Below are 20,730 nucleotides of genomic sequence, written 5' to 3'. Positions count from 1 at the left end.
TACCTTATATGGGAAGCATATATTGGACTTGTACTGCTTTTGAAAGGGTATCTGTTCAGCATTAATGGAATTAGGAAAGCCTGTTAAAAATAAAGCATAATTCTTTCCTTCCTTTCACCAGCTAAGAAGAACAATAATTTTTCTTAGCATCAGCCAAAGAGGAGGGTGTATAAATGGCAATATAATTATATTCAGTCATATCTGAACATTCAATCCCTAGCTGAAGACAGAGTTCATGTATATAAGCACAACCATATATACTGCCACTCTTGAATCAAAAAAGCATATCATATAATAAAAAAACATACTGACTTAAAAGAGATTTGAGATACTTCACTACAAGATTATAACATATTAGTAAGCTGTTTAAATTTACAGAAGCCCACAGAGGGTTTGTGATTCGAGTCATCTATTACATACAGCAGTATATGCGAAGCAAATATTGAGAATGAGGTCTTCTTACAAAAATAGACTGCTATGCCTGTCTGAGGAGATCCACACTCGCTAAACCATGTGAATCTGACATTCCTGTGATTAAATGGCCAGCCTTACAAATATATTGTAATGATGTCCATTCCATGGGGAAGCAGGATGTTAACAATTATGGTAGTTAGTATCACAATTACCAGCAAAATAAAAAGTTAATTTTTTTTTCCTTAAAACCAGCCTGTATGATACAGCAATATCAACATATATACATGTTTTAATAAAAGCTTAACTTAAATTACCTGTTTTGTTATGAAAGGTATACTGTGAAGCATTTGGGCTGTGTAATATGCTTAACATAGCATTAGCAAGAAAGTCTGCAATTCTTACTCTGCTGACAATTACTCTGTGAAGTCAATGTGATATGAAGTGATAGTGGTATTTAACAATAAGATGAAACTCAAAACGCCATTTAAAAATGCACAACAAAGGAATGTTCATAAAATAGCTAAATGAAACCTACACCTAACTGCTCCTCATAAGGGAATTCTCCTTTTCAGTATAAAATGTTGGGGTTTAATGCATAGAAACAACATTTAGAGAATGTTGCAAATACTAGGACACAGGAAACAGATACCACCTCTGTCTAAGTAATTCTTCATCCATCTTGGCTAACTGATACTAAGAGAATGATCAGTACCCAAAAACCAAGCTAGCAGATTCTCCATATAAACATTCTGAAACACAAGAAGGAAAAGAGGAAAAATGAAGAGGGGAAAAAGGAAGAGGGGAAAAAGGCAGAGAAGGAAAAAGGAAGAGGGGGGAAAAAGGAAGAGGGGGGGAAAAAGGAAAACAGGATACTTCTGTAATTCAATAATTACCATTCTGCTTTCACTTATGTCTTTTTCAGGATATTTTTGCTGGAGTTTTTTGTTTTGTTTGGAGGCTTCTTTGGTTGGTTGTTTTTTGTTTGTTGGGGGCCAGAGAGAGGGGAGGGCTGAGGGTGTATCTTATTCAGTCCCCAGCCTAGAGCCTCTCTTACTCAGCAATTATGTCAAATAAGGTTCCATAATTTCCAGCTATCTATTTCTAACTTAAATGTGTCACACCATACTCTTGTTCAAAATAGTACCTAATGTTAACAAACACTGGGGAAAGAATGGGGCTTTCAGCACCCAAGTACTTCTGTTAATATGCAGAGCAATAGTGGAAAGAAATTTCCTTGCCCTGTCTATTATCTACTTCTCCAAATTTCTGTTTATTTTTTATTACAGAAGTGGTTTCTAACTCTCAGTGCAGACGACATTCTCTTCTATCACATGCCAAACTAGTTCACACCAACCTATCACAAAAATTAGTTACTTTCTAAACATTCAGCAATGTGTAAAGGAGTCCTCAAAAGAAACGTTGTGAAGATTTACTCTTCAAAACAAAAAAAAGAAAAAAGGTATATCTGAATAAAGAAGCATGCCACTGGCTGAGCTTCTCTGGACTGCCAGAGATTAACAGTCTATCATGAGGGCTAAATCTTTTTAATGTGTCTTACCGCTATAACTGTTTCGCTGCCATCCAGTCACCTACTACAGCTGTGTATTCTGCTGGGATCTCTGAGGGATGGAGCTTATCTTGTCCTTCCTGTCTAAATATGACAAGTCAGTTGATTTAAAGTGCTTTCTCAAGAATCTGTGATGCTCTGAATCTATCTGTTCATTACACACTTATTAATATTCAGGCTTGAAAATACATGCAAGAGTATATCAAACTATGGCCACAAAGTAAAAAGACCTATTTCAGATTTTGTAGAAGAGCTTGAAAAAAGTTGTTTACCATACTTCTTTTTGTTTCAAAGGAAGAAACAAAAGCTCTTCATATTTCACAGAATCATAAAATCCTTGAATACCCCAAGTTGGAAAGTATTCATGGGACCATCAAGTCCAACTCCCTGATTCTTGCAGGACTACCTGAACTAAACTAGATTAATAAAAGCATCACCCAGACTCTCCTTGAATTCCGAGAGGCTTTGATGCTATGAACACTTCCATGAGAAACCTGTTCTAGTGACTAACCACCCTCTCTTTAAGCAAGGAACCTTCCTAATGTCCAGTGTGAACATCCCCTGGCACAGCTTCATTCTATTTCCTTTTCATCGCTCACAAGGAGGGATCAGCAGCTCCCCTGCCACCACCCCATGTCTTGCCTCAGCCTTCTCTTCCCTCAAGCTGAGCAAACCAGGTGACCTCAGACATTCCTTTGAAGTCTAGCCCTTGAGGCCCTCAAATTTTTCCTTCCAATCAAAGTGAGAATAGAGCATTAAGAGTGCTTTATTTCTTTAACAGTGTTTGTCAGAAAGTCAAAAGCTATAGCATACTATACAGGAATAAGGAAAGCCTAGTTTCCTCTGTCTTTAGAGGTGCAAATTTACCAAAGAGATCTGTGTTTCTAATACATATGAAAGATTCCAACTTGACCAGTCTTATTCAGTAAGATCTCTAGTCCCCTCACCTCAGGAATTTTCTTGCCTATCTCAGCAATTTCTAGAAACAGACTCCCTAGGGGGGTCTGTGTTTCTCTGTGTGTGTGGAAGTTACAGAGAATGTGAGTGTACAAGGGACCTACATGAAAGTGCTCATGTAACAATACAGACTAAGTGAAAACTGCTAAGGCTGAGATGCCAGGTTGGACAACCACACTCAGTGTTTGCAGCCCCTTTCCATCTTCCTCAGTCTTACCTTCTTCGGCTGTCATATATAGTCTCTTCCTAAAGAATCTATGTTGTCACTTTGGAAATGTTAAAATCCAAACCTGTGCTTTAAAGTGAGTCCTGCATTCTCACAATGCAATCGATCTGTAATGGAGATTTTCATGCATCTGAGAAAGATGCTTACACCTTACAATTCCTGGAATTCAATCATCCTCTGAGTTTTTAAACTGGACAGAACACATCAGATTACTACTCCAGCTGTAGCTTCTGGGATTTTACTGTGGCTCAAACAATTATATGAAATACAGATGTATAACCACTTCTGATTTATGGAAGCAGAGAACAGATTCTGCTCCTACAAACTGCTGTTGATTGAGTATCAGTAATTACTATCTGGTTGGAATAAAAGCAGCTAAATTCTAACCACTGCTTAATAGGGCAACTAACTAGGTTGCTTTTGCCATACCATCATCAAGTAGAACTTATTTAGGGTCTGAAAATTTGAAATATGCAAAGACCTGAACAAATTCTAAGTTGATGGAGGACACATGCAAACAAGTGGATCTAGAAATACGCAGAATGTCATTTCACATCTTGTTTAGCACCTTTGCTCATTTTTTAGTGCAGCAAAATGCAGAGGCAGATAGGATGATCTGTTTTTTTAGCAAAAGACAGCATGTCACAATGTAGAACTGAAAGTGGCAGTTCAGAAACAACCACAGCCCAAAAGGCTAATTTATCGTAAAACATGATGTATGAAAGAATGAATCTGTAGCTCATTTGTTGTCACATAAGAAAAAGACAAACTACACTAGCACTAGCACTGATGAAGAACCACAAAGTACTTACACTGCAGTGTTCTGAAACTGTTGAAATTTATGGAAAGTCTACACTAATTTCACACACACTGTACACTTCTCTGCTCTTGAAAGCCATATGGCAGTATCATTAGCTCTGCCTGTTGAGTATTGTACTTGGTGGAAAGGAGACCGAGTAGAGAGAAAAAAATAGGGGAAAGGAAACATAAAAACATAGGTAAGTATCTCATTAATTCACCCTCTTTGGAAACTCCAAAGTTGAGTAGAAAAGGACACAAGAAGGTAAGTTCATCTGCTTATTGCTGTCGGCATTAAAAGAGAGCATTTTTGTATTTATTGCTCCATTTCCACATAATAGGGCCACTCTCCTCAGTTTTACCCAGTATAAATGTAAACAAGATCTCAGCATTTTTAGTCAAGCAGAATTCACAGATTTCATACTTACCTAAATTTAAACAAAAATACTTATTTCGATCAGTTAATTTTCTTTATCAACTGTAACTTCTGTTTTACTTAGAATATGTAAATAGATGATCTTTTCAGACCATGAGATTATAACTGGTTCAATTATCATATGGGGCAGGGAGTCAGGGGGCTTTGATGACTACTTTGATTGGTTTTTCAAATGAAGGCTCAACACCTTGATATTGAGATAAGTTCATACCATACCACAACTATTGCACAAACTTTGCAAAACAGATCAAGCAAAATATCTCTGACCCAGCTTCAGAAATTGCTGTTCCACTGCACAAACGGTGACAGTTAAAAACTGTGCAATGATCTTTAAGATGTTAACAAATAGCTAACATTAGTTTATTTCATTCACTTTCACATGTGATTTAAACAGGATATGAGCCAGTGTCTCTGGGAAGCAAAGACTAGAACTCCAGTTTACACCACTCTCTTATCCCTGGAATGAAGTCTTTAATGCATAGTTACACCACTTCAGTCAATGAAATCTTTTTATTCTTGTCCTAAGACCATCAGTGCTGAAGTTCTAGTGTGCATCAGATTGTCAAAGAAGGAAAGGCATCCCTCACAGTAGCATGAAACTGCCTCTATATAAGTTTATGCAGTTTGCCTTTTAGAATATGCAGAAAGCAAAGAATCATATAAAACCATCCCATAGCTCTTCCTTTTGTACACAAAATTAATTTTATGTAAAACAGTAGCCAAGTTGCAAAATTTTGAAGCTGTTTGCAGCAACTGCAAACGGTTTTATCTATCAGCCTCTACAGTCCCACCCTGCCACAGAGAAAAATGCAGAGATTTCCTTTTGGGTGGTGGAGAAAAAGTGTATCATCTCTTTACTATAGACAACAAATGCCCTAGTGATACAGTCTACAAACGCCTCACAAACTGAAAGAGTAATTAATTCTGAATTTTAAAAAAAAAAAGGTTTTAATTCGGGTAAACTTGAATTACAGTATTTTTGCAAGTCAAAAAATTACCATACATCCTATTTCAACTAAATCACAAGAAAGAACAGTCAAATCCATCCTTGGAAAAAGGGAATATTGTGTTCGTTTTCTGCATTACAATTATTTCAATTGAATGGGTAATTGCCATTTTTATGTTAGTTAAATTTAAAAAAAAATAAAAAATATATAAAAATCAAAGAAGCACAGAACCAAATCCAAAACCAGAAAGAAACTGGAAGTGAAATGGGGGGTTAAATTGTATCTGGTCTTTTAACTTCATAAGGCTACTTATTTGAAACAGGTAAAAAAGACATGCAGGAACCCTGCAGACTAACCTCTCCAAGACTTCATATAGTCCTGAACACCCTCTTACAAACACAATACTAAGGTACATCACAAAAAGCCACTTGGTCCTCTAAGTAATGTGACTTCTAAGGATAAAGTCTCAAACAGATTCATCTGTAAGATGAGATTTATGTGGTCTGCATACAGGCATTGTCAAACCTAGAAGCTTATTTTTCCAGCAGGGCAAACCACCACTGTACTCCATCCAACTCAGCTATAACACAGCCAGGCCTGCAAATGACTTTGAATGCTGAAACCTTTTCGAAGTCAGAGAAAGGCTGCTGACTAAGTCAACTGGTTATTTGCCAACCATCTATATTTAGGACTGTCCCTGCAAGTATTCAAATGTTTAGCATTTATCACTGATTCAGAAAAAGTCAAATACATTCTAAGCAGAGGAATTGTGCTTCTCATCAAAGAGAAGTTTCCCTCTTTCCACCTATCCCACTGACTCCAGAGCAGCATATAAGGTTCCCCAAGCAGAATATGCCTGTCTCTGTAGCACTCCAGATTCTAAGTCTGCACATATTTCCAGGATTTTTAAGAGCATGACAGTGCTGAAAAAACAATTCAGAGTTTTCTTCTTTCCTACCAAGTCCTCTTTGATCAGGATTTTGTAATCACTACTGTACAAGTGCAAGGAAATATTTCCTGAGAATGACAATTTTCATGCTGGGTAGCACAATGAGATTAACCATTAGGGAAAAGGTCACTACAGCATGATGGTGTCTCAGAGGCAAAGGCTCGTTTAGCAGCTAACCTGGTTAGTTAGCAACTAACTGCAGGGACTGCATACAGAGCCACTTCCATACACAAGACTAAATTAAAAAACAAAACTGTGCCAATTACAAACAGACATGAGCACAATTACTGCTATCAAAATACGACGAGATCAAAATTTTCTAAGTAGTACAAAACAGGTAAATCATTTAGTAGTCCAAAACAGGTACATTGCAAAATCAAACTGTGTTCTAGACAGATTTTCTTATAATAAGGCTTAAGATCAATAAATTACAGCTAGAAGGAAATGTACAGAAGCAGGTTATGACTGTGCAAGATGGAACTGGGCCAGTACATTAGGTCTGTTAGGCCTATTACACATTATTCAGTTACTGTCAAATGATTAAGTAAACAAGGAAGGAGAACTATCTGACGTCCTCTGGACGTCATCATTTTCTGAAATTTTCCTAATCTTTTTATTGTCCATCCTCTGTCCTTATTGTGCTACAATATATTTGGATCTCACTAGAACAAGTGATATGCTTGTTGTTAAGGATCTGTCAAACTGTTTTTGGGACCAGACTCCCTTTTTTTAAGAAAAAGAATATAACAGGAATGTTAGGAAATCATTTAAATCCTAAGCCTGATCTCCCTCAGGACACCCGGCTGGCAAACAGGACTTCCATGCTGCTACAGTCCTGCCCTTTCCAAACTAAACACAATCATATAGTCCAGCTGAGCATAGCTAAAGCTGAGGTTTTACTCCCTCTCCTTTTACTACTCCTCTCTCTCAGAGGAACATAAATCACAAAGAAGGGACTGCTGAAAGTATCCTACCTGTAACTCCAGTCTGTAATCCTGGCATCATATTCAGTTTAGACACACACTTCTTATCTATTGCAAAGTCCTGCAGGCCTGTTTAGCTCATTAGCCTTTCCTGTCTGTCCTCATAGCTAATATTCTGGCTATCATTACCAGATAACAGATGGTTTAATCAAATAAACATTATTTGGTTTCAACAGAAGTAACCTAGCAGTTTCCACAACCATGCTGTGGAAAGCCTTCCCCTCCTGGCCTGTGGCTCTGACTCTGACATGTTGTCTCTGCCCATACAGACCTCCCTCTTCCAACCCTCCTTGCTCCACGACATTCAAGAAAATGCCTCAAAAACATCTTGAATCCTCCTCTGCTTCATTTATCATTTCCTACTCAATAATGAAACACTGAGTTTTATCTTCAGACAGTATATAGCTAGGAACGGAAAGAGAAGTCAGATTTAACTCTTCTCTGATGTTGTCCCCATGCTGAAAGACATGTTTCCAAACCTCAGAAACTTCTGGGTTTTTTCTAACTCCTACTCAATACTGCCCTTTGCTAAAATGCTAACAAATAGGTTAGGAAAAATCAAACCAATTATTACCAACTACTACCACCATACTACTTTGAATTTGTCCACTTCCTCCACTCTTAAGACCCTTAAGATAGGAATTTAACTAATTTTTAAATTAAGTATTTGCATGTAATCTAGCACAACAAAATCATGGCCAAAATTTAATAGTTGTGTGATACCCTAGTAAATAACCTACTACACTGCACTGAAATGCCTTTGGAATTCATTTGTGTGTAGAACAGAGTATAAAGTATGTCAGCTACATATGCAATGATTCAACACCCCAAAAGTTAACCAGGATAGAATTTAACCTTATTGTGTGCTTCACTTATCACAGCAGCAGAAACTGACTAAATGCAAGGAATATAGGTTATTGTTTAAAAATGCTATTTCTATCATCCCAAACCATAAAAATCCATGAGAAAAAGCATTTTCAATTCTCAATTTCTGCCACATGCAGAAATTGCAGTCTGTCTGACTTTAGTGGAACTGTAAAAGCTATTAAATTACCTAATATATTTTCCTTATAATTACATGTTGCTTTCTAAAGTAGTTTTACATATGTTCAACCAATCCGGGTTTAATTTTGCTTTGCTTATATGCAAAGGCCTTCTCTCCCTCCTCTAACAGACCTCATTTTCTAGAAATACTTCCTTTATTAAGCTTTTGCTGACTGTTTTGCAATTAGATATTTATACCTATGTACCTGAATGAATGATTCCTTTCTTTCTTTGCATTACTTCTAGCAACCTCATAGATCCAGACTTCTCTCATGTCTCAGTGCAGCACTAATTTAATCAAGTTTTATGTTTAAGTAATTTTTTCTTCTTGGACATCAATTCTTTAAATAATTTTCTTATGATTCCTTGAATTCTTTTCCCAGTTATAAAATATTTTTGATTATGTGGTACACGTAAAAGAAGGAAGTATTCCACTTTGAAACTGTATCATGATGACAAAAACCACCCCTTCAATATTACTCCAACTGCTCATAACTATACTTTGTTTGGAAATTTACCTCAGAATTATGTTGGTGCAACATTTATACATTTTTCCCTTATTACTAATAAACACTGACTCTGTAGCTGCTGCTGCATGATTTCTTCTGACAGACTGAGGTAATAAAAGGATTACCAGCCGTAACACTCCGATTCTGCAACCTTTTCAGGCATATATACAACTTCTGTATCTGAATTTTTCAACTGGAGTCAATATCATTATCCATACTCTTTAATTCTTACACAGCGTAAGTGCCTTGCTAAGTGAAGTCAAGCCCCTTGTGCGCTGCTGGAAGAATGCAAAAAAGATACATGAAAGGGTAAGACTTAATTCCTTGTCTAAATGGAAGTTTTTTTATTCCTGGGCTTGGAGATGTTCAGCAGTTTATGGGAAAATAACTTCTGCTTCACTTCTGTAGTGTCTCCCTGTAAAGCCAAAACTATTCCAACTAAATCCAATATTATTTTCAAAGTAACCACTGTGTATTATTGATTTAAAAACTCAAGATAGGAAAGTAAGAGGCAATATGAATAAGCACATAAGTGACTCAGCTTGTCTTTAAACTGCAGACATATAAATTGACTCAAGTCATGCCATCATCACTAACTGTTCTTTGAACTCCTGTGCCTCAAAAACAAGCACAACATTCATTTTTCATATCTATCAAAGCAGTGCCTTAAAAGCCTTTTTTACTATTCTCAAGGGCATCCCCTAGTCAAGGGTCTGGCCATCAGTTTGGAAAATATCCAGTCTCACAATCCAGTATTTCTTTGGGCACACCTGTCTGGGACCATAATAGCCCATTTGTCCAGTGTGTTACCCCGCCAGGTGTAACATTGGTCTCTTTCCTTCTATCAGCAAGGGATTAAAAGAACTTCAATTTTTAGAGGGTTTGGGGTTTTTTTCCCCAAATACTGTTAACTGCTGAAGATGACATAGCACTTAGAAAGATTATTTCCCCAGCTAATTTGCTATTCTCTGCAGGAGGAGAACCATCTTTCAATTACTAGTTTGAAGCACTTTGCTGCCGTATGTGGTTATCTCAGTATCATCAGCACATTAAGCCTTTCTGGGGCTCATTCTGTTCTCTGACTTCCCTGAAGCCAGCACACAAAGCATTAGGTTCTCCATTAGGCACAGACTTAAAGCCAGGGAAAAAGCACTCTCTGGCAGTCCTTGTTTCAGAATCTCTCAGAGGCAATTCTGTAATTTTTTTTTAATTTTTTATTTTTTTTTTACACAGAATTGTTTAAAGTTAAGAAAAGTTCTTAAATAAATCAATAAGCATGCAGAGAAGGACAAGCAAGTATTATATTTGGGTATTCCAAAATATTACTTAAAAAATTCCTATAGGCCAATAAATTAAAAAAATCACCAAAGAAAAAAGGGGTGTTATCCTTTCATGACATACTACAGAATAAAAAGTTAAGGAAAAAAGGACAGGAACAAATGGTCGATTTTTCAATGAAGAAAAAATAACCATGAAGGATTCTCCAATAGAGTAAGTGCCGAGGTTTGTGCTGTTTCTTATACCCATAAATAATAAAATTACTTGTAGTAGGACAGGCAGGCAAATAATGAGGTGGAAAAAGCTGCACACAATACCAGATTATTTAGGAGAGTCAAATCTGTAACTGGCTACAAGAACTGCAGAAAGGACTCATGACACTGAGGGACTAGGGAATAAAAGAGTAAGTGGAAACAAGGGCAAGAAGTGCAGACCTGGCAAAATGTGAGAAAACAACCCATCTTCATTTTCAACTGAGGTGCTGTACACTGTCAGATGAGCTTTAAAAGAAGGTATTAGCAAGCAGCAAAAACATCATGTGTTCACTTTGCATGACACTCTGAAAGCATCAGAAAAATGCCTTCAGACAGTAAAACAGTATAAGTAGGATAGCAAGAACCCTTAAGAAAATGGGGGAAAAAAAAGAGAAGTCATTGTACTAATGTCAGTCTTTTATGTCGTCATGACTTAAACCTGACAGCGTTCTGTGTTCCCCAGCTTTCAAACTGTTAAATAAAATCTTCAGAGAAAAGGCACAAGGATGAGCAGAATCATAGAATTATGCTCATGTATGAAGAAGCAACAGAAAACTTTAGCTTGGAAATGTCTGAAAGAAGACAAGAAGGATATGGTAGTATTTAATAAAGACCAGAGAGAAAGTGAAATAAAAATATTCACTCAGGTAGAAGCATCATAGAATACACATCAAAATTGTCAGGCAATTTAAAGCAAACAAAGAGGGATGTTGTCGCTGTCAAACAAAGCACATAATAAAACTGTAAACCCCACTGTCTCAGGGATTTTGTTGAAGCCAAAGCATAGAAAAAACCAAGCACATGATGTAGCCAAATGTATGGAAGACGGTTCTAGCTGTGGCTAACATGTTAGTTCACCTATACATTTTGATCTAAGCTTTCAGCACCTGATCAGCCTGTGTATTATACTTTTTATAATCCTCCACTAGAAAAGATAGAATGGTTTAGAAGGATGTTTGATCTCATCTAGTCTCACCTATTCTTGCTTTATTACTAGACTTACAAAAAATGGAGAAAAACCTGCAGAACTGAATCATTAGTGTGAAAAAATGTCAGTATGGCATTTCTTATATCCTGTCATGTATTGCCTTCAAAAATTTTGCCTCCTTGGTTTTACATGGATTATATGTAAAAACTTTAAAGATTGGTACTGAAAATTACTGAGGGTGTTTTACAGTTGACAAGCTAAGAAAGCAAAATACATTTTTCTTTAAGAAGGAATAGTCCAGCTGAGACCTTATTTTTAATAGATAATACACAGAGAATTTTCCTCTCCAACAATCAATGAAGGTACACAATACAAAGTCTTAGAAAACAAAAACAAGCACGTCCTTTGTGCAGCACAGTCCAAGGCTATAATTTGTTCCGTACGGATAAATAGCCTTGATTAATGTTGTGTCTGGATCCAGACCCAAGTGAATGACAAAGCACTTCCTGCAATAGGTTCCCCTGAATGGTCTGGATCAACTGTTCTTCTGGAGAAAATTTTCCTTTATTCGTGCTGAGCAGCAATCACGCAGTCCATGGGCTGTAATCTGTTTAACCTAACATGAAATGAATACCTGAAGTGTGAAACACCAGTACTGTGACACTGGCATCACCAGGCCTCTCAGACAACTGTAGGCCTTTTAGCGTCTTCCACAGAGGCGACTGCAGCAGCAAAACACACAGCAGCTCATTCCTCCTTAGTCATTCACCCATTCCCCTGCACAGCTTTACCTTACATCAGTGTCAAAACAAAGACAGTTCATTGTTTGGCCTCAACTCAGCCTACAGCTACCAGCTGAGAACGATTCCCCACAAAAGGCCTGACCAGGCTGAAAGGAGAGAACACCATCAGCCTTCCATGTTGCAGAATGCAAATCTTGAATTTCTCTGTGTCACCCTTTTCAGGCCGCTGTAGTACAGAGTAAAGTGGCAAACTGGAGACAACCTGTAAGATTTATGGATCTGTTCTGAGCTGAACACACCAGTGCTCAGACGCTTCATCCCCAGCCATGCTCAGCTGACATGCCCGTACTCGGAAACATCAGTCAGAAAGACACTCTCCCCACATAACACCATTCCTGTAGAGCAGGCCTCCTCCAAAACATGGCTTTTCCCTCCCATGATTCAGAAGGTGCAAAGAGAATTCTGCATTTCTTTTGAAAACACATATCACAGGAATATAAAGGGCTGCGCTCTTGTGGTGTGTTCAGTTGCTGTGCTCCCCACTTCACCTAAAGGAAAGAAATAACATTATCTATCCTCCATTCTCCATGGGCCTCTTTAGATTCTGGTTTTCTAGACAACTCCTTTCTGATCATCAAAAGCTATTCAGAAAGATTAGTGCAGTATTTGGTTTTAGAGGTAAACAAATTGTTTTCACTGCTTGCCACTTACTAATGGGAAGCATTATCGTTGCATAATTAATGTCTAGCAAGTAAGACTACCTATGATGTACTTGAGCAGAAAGTTTGTCAAAACCACCACCACCTCCATCTCAAATTTTGTAATACCTGAAATGAAAAATGTATTAAGGATACTGCACTGTGCAGTATCTTTTAAGAGGGTAGCCAAAGTTACAACTGTGTATATGAAAACATAAGGGAAATATTTTAAAACCTCCTAAAAATACAGTATAAAACAACTTAGTTGTCATGTGACTAGAATTACACACTTCCTGTTTATTTACCTTAATACCTGACAACACAGTTAGATGTTAAGGAAGCCACCAGGGGATTCATTTTCTCATCCCTTCCTCCAGTCCTCAGAAAAATTACTTGATTCTCTGATTTCCAACAATGCATGCCAAGAAGGGATCGTATAACAGATCATCTTTTACAAATCATTTTAAATACAGAATCATGTCTGTCAGAGAAAGTGCATCTTGGGTTTATGATTGCTCCTTCTCCAGAGGGACAGCTCTATGAAATTAGGAAGGACCTGCAAGTACCAAATACCCAAAAAGATGGGATAAAACAAACAGCCATGGGATAAACCCATTCCTACTCCTATAACTGGACACATTTCTTAGAGCTAGGATAGCTAGTGGGCATGCAGGCTACACATGGAAGGTAAGAAGTCAGAAAAACCGAGTTTTGTAGAGAAAATCAAAATGGACAACGAGCTGGCCTAAGACCATCCCAGTCTTAAAACATCCTACTTTTGCAGTGCACATAAAGGGGAAAAGATCATGCACTGTCCGGGGCAGATTAACAGTCACTGTAAACGAAATAAGCACTCTGCAGTTTCAGCACAGCCCTATCAACAAGCCGTTTGAGAACAGGATCTGTGTACCTCTGTGATTCCAAGCACAGTGTTAACGACCAATGACAACTGCGACACAATTACGATGCTAAACCTTGGTAATCCTTGCATATTGCTCAGTTATTTAATATCTTGCTTACCCAAACTTATCCCCTACTGCTAATGCCACTTAGACCACAGAAATAATACTTCTTCAGCGACTTTGCATATTATTCCCCTCCCTTCAACTATGCAACTTGATGCATCTTAAAGTCCCAAGAAACGTGTAAATAATCCTCAAAGGGCACGCTGACACCACCCTTAATGCCTGTCAAACACGGGCTCGTGGGTTCGTAAAGCAGAGCATTATTCAGCAGGAATCAGAAGACAGCACCCCCAAAACACGCCGCAGCCCCAGCCGCTGCGAAGGTCACCAGCCCCATCCTGTGCCCGCCGCCCGCCCGGGAGGACCACAGCACCGCCCCGAGAAGTTTCGGAGAACACCCGCGGGCGCCGCACCCGCGGCTGCGGGGGCGAGGCCGATGGATGCAGTCACCGGCAAGTCGGGCGAAGTCCCGCGCCCGCTGCCCCACGCCGTCACTCACCAGCCGGGACTGGGCGCGCTGCAGGAACTCCTCCATGGCTCCGGCCGGGCGCAGGGCAGCAGCGCGGCCGGGCTGCCTCTGCCCCGCTCGGCGCTGCCCCGCTCGGCGCTGCGGAGCGCCCGCCCCGCCCCGCCCTGCCCGCCGCGGGCGCTGACGTCAGCCCGTGCCGCAAGGGCCGGTGCGGGGCTCCGCGGGGCGCGAACCCGCGCCGGGATGTGCTCCCACGGCAGGGTGTGCTCCCACGGCAGGGTGTGCTCCCACGGCGGGATGTGCTCCCACGGCAGGGTGTGCTCCCACGGCGAGGTGTGCTCCCACGGCGGGATGTGCTCCCACGGCGAGGTGTGCTCCCACGGCAGGGTGTGCATCCCACGGCGAGGTGTGCTCCCCACGGCAGGGTGTGCTCCCCACGGCAGGGTGTGCACCCCGCGCCGCTCCGGGCGGCAGGCCCTGGGAAGCGGCGGCTTGCTCTCCGGCAAGAGCTGCTAGCCCAAGGACAGGACAGACCCGCCCGACGCAGGGGCTCAAAGCAACAGGCACCAACTGGTGGCTGCTGCGGGCTGGTTGGGCGGCGGTGTCACTCTACCCCGTTTCATGTTTGGTTAAACTCATCAGTGGAAGTCGAGGGCATTGGGGTCAGAGGCAGTGAGCGTTTCGGGGTCCCCTACCCATGGTGGCAAAAGGTCTGGAGGGAACCAAGCAGTGGGTTCAAAATGCAAGGGAGCAGGTTAGATTACACATTAGGAAAAAAACTCTTCCGATGGTTGTGAGGCATTGCCCAGGGAAGCTGAGGATGCCTGATCACTGAAGGGGTTCAAGACCAATTTGGATGGAGCTCCGAGCAACCTGCTTTAGTGGAAGCTGTCCCTGTCCACTGCAGAGGGATTGAAACCAAATGTTGTTTAGTGTCCCTTCCAACTCAAACTGTTCTGTGATTCTGTAACTCTGTGTTTCACAGTAAAGCCTCAATAAACCCTGCCCTGTGCGTCAAATCTCGATTCCTTTCTAAATATTGTGCCCACAGTCATATTTTATATACCTATTCAATTGAACAGCCCACAAAGGAGCCTCCTAGGCTAAAGTCCACTTTGTAGAGGAATAAAGAGAAATGTCGAAGAGCTGGACTCCAGGACTAGAAATCAATGTGAAGTCATGTAATGAGTGTAGAGTAGATCAGAAAATAAACTATAGGGTTTGCAGCATCTACAACGCTCTCACTAGTGTTCACCAGTGTGGGGTTTTTTCCCCACTCTAAATAACTAACCAGGATAGTGCAATGTTATTATTCCGATCAAGTTGTGCCTCACTGAGGAGTCAGTGATGACTAATTGTTAATAAATTCAGTGCTGTGAGATGTGGGATTTTTCTCTCTTGTGGTTTGTTTTTTGTTTTTTGGGTTTTTTTGCAGCTCACTGGAGGTACTACTGTAAGAGCTAAAAGCTCTTGCTTCCTTATTAACAAACTTTTTCATACGATTGTAATTTACTTTCATTTGATTTGTTAATTCTTCCATGATATCTTGCAGATCCTATTACTGTGTTTCCTGCCATAATCAATCTGCTCTGCCTAGTCATATTTTCCAGTTAGAAATTGTTCTGGGGAACAGAAAAAATAAACCTTAATCTGTATCATAAGCATCTAAAACTGGTAAATCTTCATTAAAATACTTGAGTAGATCAATTGCATGAAGCAAAGTACTCTAAATGACAGTTTTCTACAGGAAAAAAAAAAAGATAATTCTGTTTCAGTTACTGGAACATTTCTTCTTCTGAAATGCATTCGTGAGTTTGCACATTAATTTGTTTCAGAACATTGCCTGAATTTGGGTTTTCTGGTTCTGTAGAAAGGTAGGTCTCCTGAAAGATTACAGGTTTTGCACCTGTAATCAGGTACAAACTTTCATACTTGTAAACTTGAAATTGAAGTATTACAATACAGAAATTGCTGTGTAACTTAGGATGCAGAGTTGAGGTCATCTAGGAATGTACTACCAAGTAAAAAAGCAATATGCCACACACACAAAAAAAGGAGTAAAGTATACATTTCGCTTCAGAAAAGTCTGCAGAACAAAATTAAACTATCCGCCTTGCTACATGAACTAGACTTAAGTTTGGGAAATTGATGCTTAAAAAGATAATTTTTGATGCATATGTATTAAAAAAAAAAAAAAAAGCAAAAAGCACCAGAACAGCAAATAATTGAATAATAGAGCTGAATTTGCAAAACAGTCAGGAAATTTGTGCTCTTATGCCTCATACCAAAAAGCACACTCACTCTCATACACTGTAAATAAAGTGTGTTGACTAATTACTTCATTGTACATCCACTGAATAGATCTGTGCATGTAAATATACCTCTACATTGTAGTATCCAAGTGATCCTTTACTAGAATCTAGAAGAACTGTGCAGATCCTTGTGTTGGATTTCCAGAGGTGGCCTCAGTACAGCTGCACTGAAAACAAAACAGAGTGCACCTGAGCTCCCTGAAAACATTAGCACTAGATAGCTTTTGAAACTGCTTTTTAAGTAACTTTTTTTTGCCTCCATAATTATTGTATGAGTTACCTATTGAATAATTAATTATTCATATCCTATTGTGCAAAACAGGGGACAGAGTACCAATCTTTTTATCTGTTTAATATTTAATAGAAATTCTTAAGCCTTTTTCTCCTCTTTTCTACCCCACTTGTAGCCACTAATTTCCTTCTACTTTACTGAAGTGTAAATCAGAGATTAATCAGGACCCAGATAATTTTTTTTATACTTCTTTCTAAAGTAGCTAAAACCAGTTCACAGTCATCGAGGGGCACTTTCCAAGGTGTGTTCTTCATTTGATATGTGTAACTTATCTCCTTATGAAATCTTTGAAATCATGTATGTGTCCCAAAGTGAGAATTTGCTCAATATCTCATTGATAGAACGGAATTATTGAAAAATAGACTTGCTGAGATTTGTTCATAAGCACATTTGCTATACATCTTGTCATACTGAAGGGATTTAGGATTGAGAGTTCTTCTTTGTATATTTTGTTATTCTGAAAATGTAAATACAAATAATGTCATATTTCTTTGGAGAGTGTGGTTTGGAAGTGAATGTTCACATGGCAAACTTCATTTTTTAATTTCAGCCATTATTCAGGCATGTGTAAATATGTGATTATTTTGCTCTGTCATTTTACTGTGTCCCAGAAATTCCTGTAACTCTAGTAATGATGAACAATATCTTATACTTCATATTCTTCTAAAACTCCTCCCATTTTCACTGTGGTCAACCAGGGAAAAATAATTTGTATGATATACAAACTATCTTAGTAAAACCTTCTGTCCTCATACATTGTGTGCTACCAAACAATACAGAATTTTGTGACATTCCATAGTTTCTGTGGTTCATATCCATTTTATTCATTCTCCAGGCATACAGTTCAGATGATTTTGTTCCATATAATGGAAAAGTAAAACCAATGATCACGCATGTCTCAGAAGAATTCAGAACTGAACTCCGTAACTCATCTTTACCATTGAGCAAGGAAATAGAAGAGCTGTCATGATACAGCTATCCAGCAGTCTAGCATTTCTATCAAAATGGTTTTTTATGATAAACATTTCAGTAATGTATTAACTATCATTTTCGTGTTAAATAAGGCTGAGGTTCCCATTTGAAGACTTTATCACAGCAAGACTAAATAGTTCCTGCCTGTGGAATGAGAATGTAACATAATCATTTTAATAATAGCACAAAAGGAGTTCACAGCTCTCAGCTCTTGTAAGAGGATATTATTTTAACATTTGAAAGGAAAAAGGTGATTTCACAAATTACTGAAAGAATAGTTCTCCAGACAGCCACCCAAAGAAACAAAAAAGAACAAAGCTGTGTGTAAGCAGCTGACAGTAGTTGACCGAGTAGGCTGACAGTAATTTGCATTGGCACTCAAGCCATTTTACTCTCTATGATTTCCCTGTGCACATATGAAAGCTACTGCTTTTTTTCTTAAGAGTTTTACCAGCAGGTCATGTCCTTAGAATCACCGATTATCCCAAATTATACTTGGGTATCAAATGTCTTCACTTCCTCTGGTTAGCATTTCCACAGTTTTTCATTTTTCAGTTATCCTGGTCCCAGGCTCATAGAACATTTAGTTTGGAAAAGATGCCTAACATCATCAAGTCCACCCATTAATCCAGCACCAGTTTTCACCACTAAACTGTGTCCCTAAATGCCACATTGACAAGTATTTTCTCCAGATTGAACAACCCCAGCTCCCTCAGTTACTTCTCATAGGGCTTGCGCTCTACACTCTTCAGCTTCTCTGGATGCTCTCCAGCCCCAGTTTCTGTCCTGTAGTGAGAGAGGGGCCCAACACTGCATAAAAAATTTGAGGTGAGACCTCACCAGAGTACAGGGGCTACCCTTTGCTCCCTTTGCTCCTGCTGGCCACACTGTAGCTGATGTAGGCCAGGATGCCACTGGCCTTCTTGATTACCTGAGCACAGCTGGCTCACGTTCAGCTGCTGTCAACCAACAGCCTCTGGTCCTTTTCTGCTGGGCAGCTTTCCAGCCACTCTGTCCCCAGCCTGTAGCACTGTTTCATGGTGTTCTGGAGACCCAAGGACAGGAACTGGCACTTTGCCTTTTCAAGCCTCATACCACTGGCCTTGACCCATCGATTCAGTCCATCCAGATCCCTCTGTAGAGCCTTCCTGCCCTCAGAAGATCAACATGTCCACCCAGCTTGGTGTCATCTGCAAACTGACTGAGGGGGCACCTAGTCAACCCTTCATTTAGACATTAATAAATATATTAAATGGAACTAGCCCCAATGCTGAGCCCTGGGGAACGCTACTTGTGACTGGTTGCCAGTCACCCTATAAACACAAACAAAAAGAAAGCATTTCAAGTATCAGAAGACTCCTCTCCAAACATGAAGACTGCCCATCAACAATGCATAAAACCTCTATCCTGTGAATGCCTCCTATCTTACTTTAGTGAAAGTGAGCATGAAAAGGGATGTAATGAACTCACCATCCCTTTTGGACTTCTGATTTAGCCAATGTAAACCAAGTATTATTAAGAAAATTTGTTCTCCAAGGGTTTAGTTTTATTTGGTTATTTCATTCCTAACCATAAATTTCAAGGTGAAACTATAATAACGCCCTGTTTCTTTGTGAAATCCTAGCTACAAAGAAATGAAATAGCCACTGCTTTTTTTGGAGGGGCAAAGGAAGAGAAAGAAGCCATGCATGGTTAGACTCCTAAAGGTCTGATAGATATATCTGTGGAGGTTTTCAAAGACCAAGTGCATTAACCATATTTCAGTTGTGAATAGCACTTAATTCCTGTATTACAATAATTGTCTGTTCTGTTCCTCGCAAAACTGAGTAAGATACCGGAGTGTGCACTTTTGAGCCAAGGCTATCTACTAATTCAAGGCCAAAAAGCAATATTGAATCAATGCCAAATGTACTTGGAGGTATCCCAAACAATGGATGATTGAATGGCTTTCTGTGTGGGAAAGTACTGCTGAAGGTGGACAATAGAACTGCAGGTTTAGTCCACTCCCAAACTTGTACCAAATAAGCATGAAATTAGGTGTGAGATGCCAGAGTTCAGATTAGTTTCCCATCAGCACTATGTCCATGGAATCTGAGTTCCCAGGCTGTTCATTAAATTTCAACGCAGCTGTATTCTAAGACAGGTTATTATACGAGTTAACCTTCTGTGCTGCTGCCTCTTTCTTACACCATGTATGCTAATAATTTAGGCAAATTGCATGTGCCACGTGAATCCATCCCCAGCTGTACAAAAGATCAATCTACTAAATGACAGAGTATGTTTTTCATTTGCACTGCCTCAGTACAGGCTATCTGTGTGAAGCTAGTCCCAGGTCAAAGAAGTAATTCTGGTAGATGGGCTCAGTGTAAGCTATTACCAAATCTCCTGTCCACTTAGTTCACTCACTTGGAAGTTAATTTATTAAATTTATTCCTATCATACTGCCATATACTAGTAGTGTTTTAACTGGGCAGAAAGTATGTTTCCAAGGGATGGTAATCTCTGTCAAAGTAGGGGGTAAGGGCTTAAGATACTTGACTTAAATCATTAACACAATTTGCTTCCCATGTACATGGGTCAAAGTCCTCAGAAGCTTAATCCTGCAATGAGCACAGGGCATTTTCAAGTTAACTACAAGAAAATTAGAGTAAACAGTACATAAAACTTCAGCTTTATAGATCACCATTGATCAACTTAATATAGTATGATTATTATTCTTGCATTTTTACATGTTTAGATGAAGTTCAGAAGGGAACATTCTTACAACTATTAGTTTGAATACAGATAACAAGGAAATAAGAGTGAAGCCCAGATTTCAAATGATAGAAAATAATAACATGAAGAGAATATTGGCTCTGTGGTAATAATTCTGAAACATATTACACTGAATAATGTAATGGTAACTATTTGAAAATCGAAAAGTAGTGTAAGAACTTCTCATTTTGCAAATTGACCAGAATATGCAACAGCTCATCACAGACAGCTAAAA

The 20,730-nt window shown here is 39.2% G+C and overlaps 1 protein-coding gene across 9 annotated transcripts in view; it reads right to left on the bottom strand.

Annotated features, from left to right (window-relative positions):
• The window catches only part of PRUNE2 (prune homolog 2 with BCH domain), a 132,137-nt gene extending 117,810 nt beyond the window's left edge, over positions 1-14,327 (bottom strand). For 8 of the 9 annotated variants that reach the window (XM_023943467.2, XM_023943468.2, XM_023943469.2 and 5 more), the window contains exon 1: positions 14,196-14,324. In XM_023943467.2, coding sequence (XP_023799235.2) covers positions 14,196-14,231 — 36 coding nt within the window. In that variant the 5' untranslated portion in view covers positions 14,232-14,324. Of the gene's footprint in view, positions 1-14,195 lie in introns of all 9 variants that reach the window. The other variant, XM_086869259.1, reaches the window with a different exon arrangement.
• Positions 14,328-20,730: the final 6,403 nt, after the last annotated feature.

This window comes from Cyanistes caeruleus, chromosome Z (assembly GCF_971803275.1).
Source record: "Cyanistes caeruleus chromosome Z, bCyaCae1.hap1.1, whole genome shotgun sequence".
In the NCBI taxonomy this organism is placed as follows: Eukaryota; Metazoa; Chordata; class Aves; order Passeriformes; family Paridae; genus Cyanistes; species Cyanistes caeruleus.
The sequence above is the reverse complement of the archived record's forward strand: the minus strand, read 5'-3'. Positions and strand labels throughout refer to the sequence as shown.